Below are 13,514 nucleotides of genomic sequence, written 5' to 3'. Positions count from 1 at the left end.
ACAGCAACATGGTAAATAGGTTACTGAAAGATAACCATGTAATAATTGATAGTTGATTAATCAACTGAACAAGATGGCATGAGAGCTGTCTGGCAAGACCCAGGGCAATCACAGGATTCAGAGACACGTCTTGTATATGAAGTGAACCAAACTCCAACTCTCCTGCTCAGGCCTGGAGACCAGGCTCAGGTTGAAGCCAGGCCAGGGCCAGCTCTTACTTTACCCTGAACTTCTCATTTCTTCAGAGGTAACTACCGCAAGCTCCCCTCATTGGCCTCAAGAGGATTTCTCCATACCTTTCTTCTTCTCCTTCTTCGACGGTGCTTTTGGTGCAGCCTGTTGGTCAGGCTGACCATTAGATGTACTGGTTTCTACTTCGTTAGACATGGCAAGAAGGCAGACAGCAAACTCCAGCACCAGCAGACACTTAGTGACACCAGGCGCTCCCTGATGGCGAGGTCTCAAAAGAACATAACCGACTGCAGACACCTGTAGGCAGAGTTTAGAGGCGTAATGAGATTATAACACAGCAGACCCAGACTTTATGCCATAATAGGCCTACCACTAGTGATTCTCGAGTGCAGTTCTTCAGACTCATTTTGTTCTTTCTCCTCTATTAGACTGACTTTGAAAGCAGGGGAGTGGGTAGGAGTGTTTCCTTTGAGGTTTCCAAAATGGAAAGAAGGTGTTTATCAAATTTTTCTTTAGTCAATTGGTATCTGGTAACATTTAATGATTATCTAGCTAAGTAGCTTGTGTTGGATCTTTGGCATAAAAACCTAGTATGAAAGATAGGGATCAAAATGTGTCACACACAGAAAAATAAGGCTTCATAGCAAAATAGAAATAAATGGAATGCTGAGCTTGAGAAATGGCAACTGGCATTTGAAACTGGGTATTATAAATCCTGGTCCTCAAAAAATTCTTTAACTATAAAGGCAGTGTCAAGAGTAGAGCTATATATTTTATTTATTCATATTAATATTTTTTAAAATGTTAGGATTCTGCATATAACCTCCAGTGCTGTCTATAAGCACTATACTTTAAAAGACACCCACTTTTGACATTAACCCTTACACGTATCAGGGAGAGGATTAATTTATGGGGTGTCTGTTGTGTAATTACTTCATTGCGTGTGAATACTTTTATGCTATTATTTAGCATTATGCTATTATCCTCAACATGGTTGTGGTATATGCTCTCATAAAGCTCCCCCATGTATCACAGTAGGTAAAACAGAAAAATGCAGAGTCATTGTAAACACTAATAGAAGTGAACTAATGTTTCAAAAGGTTCTTTCATCCCCCAAGAATCAAAGTTTCTACACAGCTGCTGAGAGAGCTAGAGACAGGTTAACTTTCTACCTGGACTAAAGACCAAAGACAAAGAAAAGCTCCTCACAGTCTGTAATCCTGTTAAGACCACCAATGGGCTGGTGCACTCCCCAAAGCCCTCTTAATTCTATGCTTACAGCACCCATTTATTTGAGCTTTTTAATTCAAGGATCAAGTCCATCACATGGGAATATGTACTGTTTGCTATATACTTAAAGGATAAAAAGTTAAGTTTCAAGTTTTTGTTCAATGAGCTTCAACTGCCACTAACTTGCTTCATGAATGTTAACATGTTCTCCTGAAGGTCAGTACTTAATCTCTCCTCCATGAGTTTTTATATTTTTTTATTTTATTTTATTTTATCTTTTAAATCCTCACCCGAGGATATTTTTCCACTGATTTTTAGAGAGAGTGGAAGAGACAGAGAAAGACAGAGAGAAACATTGATGTGAGAGAAACACATCGACTGGTTGCCTCCTGCACATGCCCTGACCAAGGCCTGGGACAGGGAGGAGCCTGCAACCGAGGTATGTGCCCTGGACCAGAATCGAACCTGGAACCCTTTGGTCCACAGGCCAATGCTCTATCCACTGAGCCAAACCAGCTAGGGCTCCCATAAGTTTTTAAATAGTCCTTGTAGTCTTAATAGTCTTTGAAAGCAAATACATAGATAAATACATAAATCTATGTATAGTAATGTTATCTGAGTTATTTCATTTGGAGATTTAGTTGTTAGTTTTTCTCAAAGACACCTGGATAGTAGGGAGCCATAGAGAAGTCTCTGCACTTGGATGTCATGCAGAGTAGAGTAGAGAGTTCAAAGCTCTTTTCTTTCTTTCTTTTTAAAAAATTTATATACTTTTATTGATTTCAGAGAGGAAGGGAGTGAGAGGGAGAGATAGAAACAACAAGGATGAGAGAGAACCACTAATTGGCTGCCTCTTGCAGAACCCACACTGGGGATTGAGCCCCCAATCTGGGTATGTGCCCTGACTGGGAATCGAACGGTGACCTCCTGGTTCACAGGTTTTGCTCAACCACTGAGCCATGTTGGCCGGGCCAAAGCTCTTTTTACTCAAGACATCTTTGGGGGCCAAACACTATTTGCCTTTTACCTGTATTAACTCCAAAATTTACAATAACTCTGAGTATTAGGATACATTGTGATTTCACCTTTCCTGAGGGAAAGCCAAAGCTTAGAGGTTATAACTTACACAGATGCAAATACTAGAACCTGGGTCTAGCCCAGGCTGTCTGGCTCCAAGCCAGGGTTCATCAGATGTGACAGTGATGAATCTCATCTGAGAAATCTCATAATAGCTACAGAGATGCTGTTATACACCTCCTGTGGCTGCCAAAACATATGTCCAGTTCTAACACTTTCCAAACTAAGGCATAGCTTAAAAAATAAGTCTAGATTGCATTGAGCTATTGGGTCTGTTTTAAGCTCTAGTAAGGTCAAAGATCTTATATAAGGGGGAACAAGTGGGTATAAGACAACTAGAATGTATAGTCTTCTCATTCATTAGGTTCCCTGGGACTCTTCTGACCACAAGCACAACATTAATCAGAAGACATACACAATGAATGTTAGCCTAAGGTAGGGGTCACAAATTAAAGCTCAACACATATGCAAAGGGTTACCTGGACAGCTCCCCATCTAAACCTAGCTGGTTCTAATTTTTAGGGACAGGCTGCTTCTTTCATTAGAAGCTTGAGCAGGGAAATAAGAAAATACACCTGGAACCAAATGAGGATCTAAAGTTATCGTATATTCTTTATTCTTGACTCCTTCTTAAGGCCAAACATAGAACAAATTTGTAAATGATACTTTGCTACGTCAATAAAATTTGCTTCCATTTGAGAAAAGATATCTAACTTGGATTTTGGGCTTTACAAACCTCCCTGAAAGAATGTGAAGACTTCCCCTTTCCATGGCATAAGAATCAGATGACTGGGAGAGATTTTGGAGCTTGCAACACCTTTTCTGAGAAGGCTCTGAGAAATGTAAACCAGAACACTGCGTGAGTCATCTGAAGACAACTATGTCCTTTGCACTAAAAAAATAAAATAAAAACATGAAAAAATCTGCTAATCTGCTACAGTTTGTTTAGCCCTTAAAGTTATGCATGCAAGACATCCAGTATTTAGAACCCTGGAATGCTCGGCATAAGAACACATTTGTGTAGAGGCAAACTTGGCTGGTACCTTCTGATTCTTGCTTATCTGTTCCATCAGTAGGAATATATTGGTATCAGCAATGATACTAATTAATAATTCCAGGATTCTAAAGCAATATCCTGATACCAATTTACCACCTTCTGCCCAGTCTACCTTCTAGCCCTAATTATACAGAGCAGAGAAGAAATTGCTTAGTCAGCCTCAAAATGCTGGTAAAGGAGTAACTTGAGTTAAGGACTTATTGAAATATAGACCCATTCCACAAATGGTAGAGAATCTATTTTTAATGATAAGGGGAATGAGACAAACACCTAACCTACCAAACACTTAAAACATTTATCCTGACAGCTCCATGAAATAGAGTGTGTCTCTGCTTTATGAATAATGAAATGGACTCGGTAACACAAGATTATTTGCTAGTAAGTCTCTGAGCTCAAAACTGAACATGATATATGTCCCTGTTTCTACTATATATGCTGCTATTCTTTCTTTTTTTTTAAAGCTCACTGATTTTAACCCGTATTTTATAAGCTGCTTTCAAAGTCATAATCCCATTGACTTTAAGATATCAGTAAATTTTCCAGGAAGAGCCACATAAATAGACACAGTTAGGGGTGTTAAGGAGAGTCAAGAACAAAGCAACATAAACATCTTTACTAAGAGCATCCAGTACTTTGTACCAGTCACAAAATGTATTTCCTTGTCCTTTAGAACTTCATGCCTGGCTCAGCTGAGGTACTGCATTAGGGCATGTGAAATATTAACCTCCCAGGCAGATCTCAGGGTCCAAGAGGGCAGCGAACAGTTTTCACCACTATTTTCAAAGCAGCCTTTTGAAAATGAGGACGGTTGCCAGAAATGAGGCAGTGAAGTTAGGCTGTTTCTGAAACTTGATGTAACTCCTTTCTCCCTTAGCTGCTTAGATGCCCATGCTTTTAGGAAGGCTTACTCTACCTGCAAAAGCCACGCCGAGCAGACAGGAAGATTTGTGCAGCCTCTTTAATTGGGGAGGTGAGACTACGTAAATGCACACCGAAAAGGAGTCCTCAAAAGATCTGCTTGCAAATGCTGACACAGCTGTAGGGGTCTCAGTAACAAAACATGCCCGAGTCAAGGAGGTATACACAAGTTAGGCATTTACAGAGAGCACGTATCGTTGCTTTTAACCCTTGGAAGGGATGCTACGGGACTGAGCCGACACTAAGAGCCCTGAACCAAGAAGCTGTTCCCTATATTTGGAACCAAGTCTGACCAGATTTACGAGTTCCCTCTACAGTTCATTGTGAGCAGAGGTGAGATTGCATAGCAGCTAAGAGTTCAGGCTTGGGAATCTTAGATAACTTCACCATCGTTTAGCTCTGTGGCTGAGACAACTTAACTAATATTTATTTCTTCACTTGTAAAATGGGTATATAGTTTGCAGAACTGTTATGAGAAATCAATAAGAACTTGTGTAGAGACCTCAGTGCCTTGCATGTATATGGACAGTGCTTAACAAATGACAGCTGTGATTAAATCAAAGTTAGGCTTCATAGACACTATGTGTTGTGCAATCTTATATTGCATCCAACATTGCTTTCCACAGCAAGTGTTTAAACAGTTGCAGAACAACTGGGACCAATAAGTAAACAGCTAGTAAATAGAAACATGGAGGAATATAGTGTTTTAATTAGTAAGGCCCACGTGAAAAAGTGAGAGGGTTTGCCAATATTGGAGTCACCAACTGTTCAACTCTGGCTTCTGAGCCGACAGAGGGCAGGTTCTGATGGCAGGACTGTGGGAACAAAAATCTATTCTACGTTATCCAGAGATGGCTGTTCTAATGGATCCTGAGTCAACTCTAAGTCTACATCGTTACTACTGGCAGTTTAGAAGGTCTAACTCAGAGCACTTGGGGACATTTTACTGGAGAGCTCTCAAACTGTCAAGGTCTATGCCACCCCCAAAGCGATTCAACCAGGATCTCTGGAGAAGGGACTCAGGCTTCAATATATTGTAAAGAGTCCCAGATGATTCCAATGTACTGACAAGTGTGAGGTCCAATGGTTTACTGCCACAATCCTTTGTCCATTAAAAGAAACAGCAAGTGGGTTAGACTATGGAGCTGGAAGAAACTCGGGGAATATTTGGTCATACCCTTTCATTATAAAGGTTAGGAAACTGAGGACGAGAAAGAGTGTATAATTTGTCTAGTGGTAACATAGCTGATGGTGGATAGAGTTGGTGCCAAGAGAAATCTAGGTCTTAACATGAGACTCTACTGTTTATTCCTAGATATTATGTGTGTTGGTTTTTTAAAAACTATATTTTAAGAAGGCTGTACAAAGCCCATTATATATAGAGATTGAACTGCCATTTAGTAGATATACCAAGCAAAGAACAAGAAAATAGCTTAGCAGAATAGTTTGAAATGGAATTTCACAGATGTTTTCTGAACCAAAACAGAAAAAGGATTTTATGGGTCTAATTATACATCGTTGCTGAATTCTTTCTTGCCTAGGTCGCTGGAGTCCTACTTGGTCAAAATGGCTCATTAATGTTGATTTGGCTGCGGGGAAGAAAGTATTTGGCTAGGTTTGAGACGCAACTCGCAGATCAAAGAATTCAAGTTTATTTCAGTACATTCTCTACTATTCAGTGCTTGGCCTTTTAGGGTTTGTTTGTTTGGTTTTTTTAAAGCATGATAGGAAGTTTGAGTTCTTATGTTGGCATAAGTCCTTATTCTTGAGTCATTATGACCTCTCCTAATTTTGTACTCATCCCCACCCATTTTGTTTTTAAAGTAAATTTTTATTAAGAATGGCTCCTAGTAGGCCTACGAATAGTCATCATAATAAAGAGTGTTTGGGAGACTTTAAGCTTTATAAATGAGCTTAATGCAATCCAAATGAAAGTCCATTCTCTAGACTGGTCTTAGCAACCAATTCACTAGAAATGTCTAAACATTGTTCACAAGTTGAACTGACATATTAAGTTTATGATCAACTCTATAATGGTATCACTCAGTTATTTCAGTACAATGATAACTTTGAACACTTAACTCTAGGGTTAGAAGTAGTAGAAAGTATAAATTCATAATGAGAGTTTAATCCAGTATTTTGGAAAAGTGGGGCACAGATAATATACTTGTATGAACAAAGGCATGCAGAGGGGATTGAATCTAGAATCCTCCCTACACTTATTCAGACCCTATAAAAGGGAGCAGTGTTGGAATATCCCTGAGGTCCTTTGACCATGTGGGATTTTTTGTGAATATGGACCCATGAGGCTTGTGGTTAGATTAACTAAAATTAGAGAGTCTACCCATCTCAACTTTAATACTACAGTTAATCCGTTATTCTATCCCAGTTCTCGAGTGTGACCTCTTCCAGCTTAGACTAAACAGAACAGGAAAATTGAAATTCAACTTTATCTTTTAAGTCACTTCAACAAAAGGAAGGAAGTGACATTGAAGTTTTGGAGGTTTCCATCATTGCTTTACATTGCTGGCACTGGATCATGGTTTCCCTGACACCAGGGACCATCTGGACATGGATCACCAGGCTCTGGTATATGTGCTCTGTGTATCTCAAGTGAGCTGGGCAGGACAATAAAGTGGGAATAACTTGACATGGAAAAGGGAATGGGGGATTTCTAGTCCAGTGTATAGTATCATCAGAATCACCAGAGGTCTGCATCTGGGTGTTATTGGTTCCTGATCCTCCTAATGATAAAATATTTGCTTTCTTATCTATTATTTTCTCTTTTGTACGTGTCATGTGGGAAAGAGATCAGCAACATAATGACTGCATCCTTGAGCTCAAGGTCATAATATAAGTACATGTTCATCAGCCAGTCCTCTTTTAATTAGATAGATATTGAGTCACCTGTGGAATAAGCCATGAGTGATTCTCATTAATTCTGAGGAAGGGCTATTAGGAGTCCACTGCTTTGGGAGAAAGGATAATATGGCTTTTGGGGGGTGAGAAGGATTTGAAAAAAGCTACCCTTCCCCATATACCTTGGGCTTTAGGCTCAAAGGTAGTTGGCAATCTGGTGGGTAAGTTTGTATAGCAAGCTGAGCCATTTATGGGAAATGGACAATGGACTGAATGGTCCGACACAGGGTGAGGGGTGCAGGAGCGGGGAAAGTCCTTATGGTTAGAGAATGGGTAGAAGGTAAAATGTCTAGACTAAAATCCTAGGCTCAGATGCCAGGGTTCCCATCTCACCCAGAAGATACCTTGGCACTTGGACAGGCCTCACGTGGCTGGTGGGTGGTATGTATGAGACACTGAAAGAGCTGTGTGTCAAGAGGGCCTGTAGGGCCATGGCAGGACTCTGCTAAACATTCTCCCCTCCCAGACCCCACTGCAGGACCAGTGACACAGCGGCTGTTTCAGTCACCAGAGCACTTGCTTTAGTGGACAACATCATCATGTTTTAATGGCAGCACACCAGTCTACACTGGGTTGCTGCCATGGGCTGGGGTTACCCCATGCTATAGTGACAAGGACAGAGGGGGACCTCACATGGTTTGGTATGTCTAGTTATGAAATGACAGTAACCAGGAAGTATACCAAAAGAGTATGAAAAAGGAAGAAGATTTCAAAAAGCTACAGTGTTCATAGATAGCTGGGTTGAGCACCTGAAAATTAAAGGTTGAATTTAGAAGAGCTCTATTTTGTACAATTAGATGGCATAGGATACTATATTTCATTCTGCTTCCCTTGCATCCTAAATGCAAGGGAAGAGAGAGTTCTAAAGAATGAGAAATTTACATAAACAATTTTAGGGTTTTAAATGTTTTTTTTAAATGCTACTACTACCATGGAGCCTCTAGAAATTTCTATTTCAAGGCCTTTGGGCCAATGATTTGAGGAGAAGCATTATGAAACTGGTATAAAAACACAGTAAACACATGACTTTTTGAATTCGGCATCTAAATGTACAATGGATAGTGCTGGGGTCCATCCCCAGCAGGTCCATGGGTCCCTAAAGATGTGGACAGAGTGATGTACTTTTAACCAGACAGAACCTAGAGACAAAGAGCCTAACGAGAGAACATAGACACAGAACCTAGAGACAGAACTTGGCTGGAGATCCTAGACAGAACCTAGAGACAGAACCTAGACACAGAACCTAGAGACAGAACCTAGCAAGAGAACATGGCAAAAGATCCTGGACAGAACCTGACTACAAATCTTGGCTGGAGAACCTAGACAGAACATGGCAGGAGAACCTGGATAGAACCTGGCTGGAGAACCTGGCTGGAGAACATGGCAACAGAACCTGGCTGGAGATCCTAACCAGAACTTGGCCAGAGACCGTGGCTAGAGATCCTGGCTAGGCTGCTGATCAACTGAACACTGCCTCCGTGTCATTCCTTCTTCGCCGACTCCGTCCACACCTTGGGGAACCCCTGGACCTGCTGGGGCTGGACCCCAGCAGGATAGTATGCTTGATACTTGCAGAAAAGATAGTATAAAAGCTAAGAAGTCAAGGTGAAGGAAAATAACCATCAGTGTACCCATTGATTCCTAGGTAAATACAGTGACACAATTCATAATCTTTGTAATAATCCTCCCTCATATAGACATATTCTTACCCAAATTGATCTGCAAATATCTCATTGTTTTCATGTCTATCCTTTCTCAGTTAGGGTAGATAATTCTATCAAAATTAAATCCTCTACCTGGTTCTGAGCTAGATATTAAAGAATTCATATAAATGGGTCTAAGGAGTTTGTTTCTTAGAACACACAACATCCAGTTGTGCTTTCTCACTTCCAAGTGAAACGATCCCGGATGCAGTTGATACGAATGTGCAGCATATCTAGCATGTGGACACTAGGAGACAACAGTTCACCCATCTGAGTCTCTCTGTGACGTCACCTATGATGTTTATACACATAAACCTGTTAAACAGGTTTCCCTTGACTCAAGTGCATTGCAATAGTCATCTTGAAGATCTATGTGGAAGTTAGAAGAGTTTAAAAAGCATGTCATTTAGAAGCATCTGCATTTGAAACATTAAGCTATAAACACCAATAGAATTACTTTATGATATAACCACATCAGGCCACTTTAAAAGCAGGCAGGTAATCTTAAACTTGTCCTCTTCCAAAAGCCAGTGCAAGAAGCACGGCTTGATATTTGGTTTGTTCTTTAATTGATCTGGCTGAATTATATCAAATCCCACTGTGGCTTCCCTTTCAGGCAGAGCCCTACATTTATATAATTCTTCAAGCCATTGCTTGAGTGTTTCTGTACCTGTTTGCAACTCCCGTTTCAGATGCATGCTGTGTTTCAAAAGGTTTAAAGAAAGAAGAATGCAGCTGCCTTTGTAACATCAGCACAGAGTAGTCAAACTGATGTGTATATAGTAATTGGCTATATAGACACGGGGAATTATTTTTGTTACATGTCTGTACATAGACCAAAACCATGACAAAAGTTGCGTAGACTCTACTCAAGATCAGTTCAAGTTATCTGATTCTAAAATATTGTCTCTGGATTCTAGGTAGCCTTTGCAGCAGAATATGCCCTTTGTGTTACTGTTCAATCTATCCTTAGACTTGGCATTAACCTTCCATGAGAAACTTGCCATTGTCTCACAATTCCACATCTGCCATGATCTGTTCTAGTTGGGCAAGATATCCACTGCCAACAGGGCATTTAGGCTTCCTCTCCAAGAAGAATGTTGGCCCTCCTACGAACTAACCCCATTAAGAACAGTGGTTTTTTAAAGCATCGCTGTTTACTAGTATCTCGTGTGCTTGATATATATTTACTTTTAGAATGTTTCTTCATGATTTAGCTTGTTTCCCTTAGAGAAGACTGGACTGCTCTCAAGACAAAAGAAAAAGGAGTCATTTAAAAACACAAAGGGATATCCTGCCAAAACCGGTTTGGCTCAGTGGATAGAGCATCGGCCTGCGGACTGAGGGGTCCCGGGTTCGATTCCGGTCAAGGGCATGTACCTGGGTTGCGGGCACATCCCCAGTGGGAGATGTGCAGGAGGCAGCTGATCGATGTTTCTCTCTCTTCGATGTTTCTAACTCTCTATCTCTCTCCCTTCCTCTCTGTAAAAAATCAATAAAATATATTTAAAAAATAAATAAATAAATAAAATAAATAAAAACACAAAGGGATATCTTACTTATTTGCTGAATTTCAGGTTTAGAGAGAACCAGCAACCTGAAAACCAACCCTCTCCCCTCCTAATAACAGTGTTCTAGCATGCCAAACGTTAGGAAGTTTCCAGAATACCATCTAACAGGCCAGGGGAGTTCTTCTAGAAGAAATAAGAATATAGGCGCATTTACTTACTTCTTGGTTGATACTTGCAAAAAAGATAGTAAAATGAGACAGATTAACAGATCAGAAATCCCTACATAATTTCAGGTTCTGGTATACAGGGAGAAAGGTAAATCTGCTAACTTGTTTTCTTGCTTCTTAAGGTGATGCATTAATACTACCTGAGTCTTAAACATTTAAGATCACAGGATCCAAAAACATCCTGAAATATCTAGCCTACCTGCTTTGAAACTGTGAACACAGTTGTACAAATATTATTCAGTTGCTGCAGAGTGAGTATGGGATGGACAAAGTGGCAGAAATGCACGTATCCTTGAGCTATGTGCATTCTCCAGTTTCATAATGCTCATCATTCTCTCATCTTTTGGGAAATAGTACTGGGCCAAGTAAGTACATGGGAATCAATAAATGCATTTTTAAACCGAGGGATGGGAAAATTCTCAACAGCTGCACATCAACCCCTGCTAAATGGAGCAGATTTGGGATTTTAATTGCCACACAATTGAAACAACTACCTGGAACAATAAAGTGTTCCGATGTACTGAAATATCTGTGTACAGTTCATTCACTGCAGAGATAAATGAGCACAGGCAGTCCCAGTTAGAATAAAAACACCCTACCGCTTAATATCACACTTTTGCTTATAAAGTGTAAGTGAGACAGGTTTTGTTGCACGAATTTTAACTATAAACCCAAGTTAATACAATCAAAATTATACCTGTTGGAATCATGTAAGTCATAATTAATTGATCCTCCCGTCTACACACATGTCTAGACATCGACCTTAGAGACCATAAAGCAATCTGATCAGCAAGTTTGGAAGAATAATTTGGGGATCCTTGTATCTAGTAGAGCTTTCAGGGAAATGTCACTCTTATATAACCCTCAATACTAAAATGCTACTAATCTACAGAAGCTTTCAAGAAGTCAGTTTCCATACCCCCTTTAGCAAGTCATTTAAAGGAACTTCTACAAATAAAGTTAAAATGGATGATGGTGTTTCAGAGAACTAAGGTCAGAGTTCTTAGGAAATGAAGGTGCAGCTCACTGGTCTTTCTTGTTTGTATAATCAAAGACCAGGAGGAAAGACCTCAAGCGCCACCTTAATCTGTACAGATGTCATCAAGTTTATTCTGGGATTTAAAGAGCAACTTCAAAGATTTGCTAACATATATATTCCACTGAACTGCTTTCTTAAGTCATCTCTTCTAACTTTAAAATCTTTCTAGGGTAGTGGGAGGGGAAAAGAAAATTTGTACCTATTGCATACAAATAGGATATCTAAGAAAATTGTCCTGGTTATGGCATTAGACATTTTTGAAGGCTCATATCTTGAATATTTCATTTCCTTGCCACCCGTTTGTGTAAAATAAATAAATAAATAAATAAATAAACTACAGAGATAGCATTAACCAATGACTTTGAGGAGCTTAGAAAAATGTTATTTTTTTCCTCAAACCCAACATATTTTTTTCACTTTTGATCTAGATATTATTCTACAAGATAGAAAAAGTAATTAGTGTCTCACATTTATATTAATTAACACGAAGTAATATTCCACACAATATGCTGTTTCTTATGAATGTCATGCTGCTAGCCTGATAGACAAGTCAGTTTGGATGTTTTAAAAGGCAGTAAATGCATTAATTAAACAAGTCATTAGTTCATATGGTGCCTGTTATGCCCAGATTTTAAGATCCCCAAAAGACCACACCAGGAGCCAGCCAGTCCGACGCAAAAGCATAAGAGTCTGTATTTCAAACCCGGGTTTGGCTCCCCTACCCTCCTTACCGACTCAACGGCAAGCCAAGTGGCAGGGAGAGACCGCCGTGAGAAAAACCAGGGTTTTAATAGGGGGTGGAGTGAGGGGACTGTGGGCCCTGCCGATTGGCAAGGTGCAAGCTAGGTCTTGTTACATAGGATGCGGTAATTCTTATAGCACGCACATCCCTCAACTGTCATTGGTTAGTTTAAAGAAATCCCAGGCGTGGCCAGCAGAGGCCTGGGCTTCCGGGAAGAAGGGGGACTAAGCACATGGCTCCTACTCCAATATGGAGGATATGGGGCAAGATGGAGGGAATAGCCCTCACCCTTTCAGTGCCAAAGGATTTGCTGCTTCCCAAAGGGCTTAACTTATTTGAAATGATAAATTTACCTACTAGGACTATCTAGTTTTTCTGGTTTTCTAGACCATCAAGATGTGTACTGGATCTATATCTATGTCTTTTAAAATGTGTTATTCAAAATCATCTCCAGCTGCAGACAGTTTTAGAGTGAATCCAAAGCTGGGTGACCCTCCACTCCTCCCATGTTAAATGAGTTTGATTTAAGGTAATCTCACTTATTGTATTGTCTAATAGTTGTGCTAAAAACCTATGAATTATATTGTGTGTTTTTTTTAAGTTGTTTTTTTTTAATTTTATTTCTCAGAGCTTTGGCTAGAAATTGTGTTGAGTATGTGTCCTTCAAATTAAGTTATTATTTATAAACCTGCCCAGCACTCAAAGTCACAGGTATTTCTACTTAACGGTCAAGGTTTGGCTTTAGGGCAGTCGTTCTCAACCTTAGAGAACCACTGGGAATCTTTTTAAAATCCTGATTTCTGGGCCTCATCCTCTGGAAATTCTGTTTCTTTGTTATGGGGTGAGGCCACAACATTAGTAACAAAGAAAGAGAATTTCCAGAGGATGGGGCCCAGAAA

The 13,514-nt window shown here is 39.9% G+C and overlaps 1 protein-coding gene across 3 annotated transcripts in view; it reads right to left on the bottom strand.

Moving 5' to 3' along the window:
- DAB2 (DAB adaptor protein 2) overlaps positions 1–13,514 on the bottom strand; it is a 49,709-nt gene that overhangs the window by 21,031 nt on the left and 15,164 nt on the right. For 2 of the 3 annotated variants that reach the window (XM_070411792.1, XM_070411793.1), the window contains exon 2: positions 297–489. In XM_070411792.1, the coding sequence (XP_070267893.1) occupies positions 297–387 (91 nt within the window). In that variant the 5' untranslated portion in view covers positions 388–489. Of the gene's footprint in view, positions 1–296; positions 490–13,514 lie in introns of those variants that run through there. The other variant, XM_070411791.1, reaches the window with a different exon arrangement.

This window comes from Myotis yumanensis, unplaced genomic scaffold, assembly GCF_028538775.1.
Source record: "Myotis yumanensis isolate MYYU_CA2020_CCGP unplaced genomic scaffold, mMyoYum1.0.hap1 SCAF_4, whole genome shotgun sequence".
Lineage (NCBI taxonomy): Eukaryota > Metazoa > Chordata > Mammalia > Chiroptera > Vespertilionidae > Myotis > Myotis yumanensis.
Note: the sequence above shows the minus strand (reverse complement) of the source record. Positions and strands in the feature narration are given on the sequence as shown.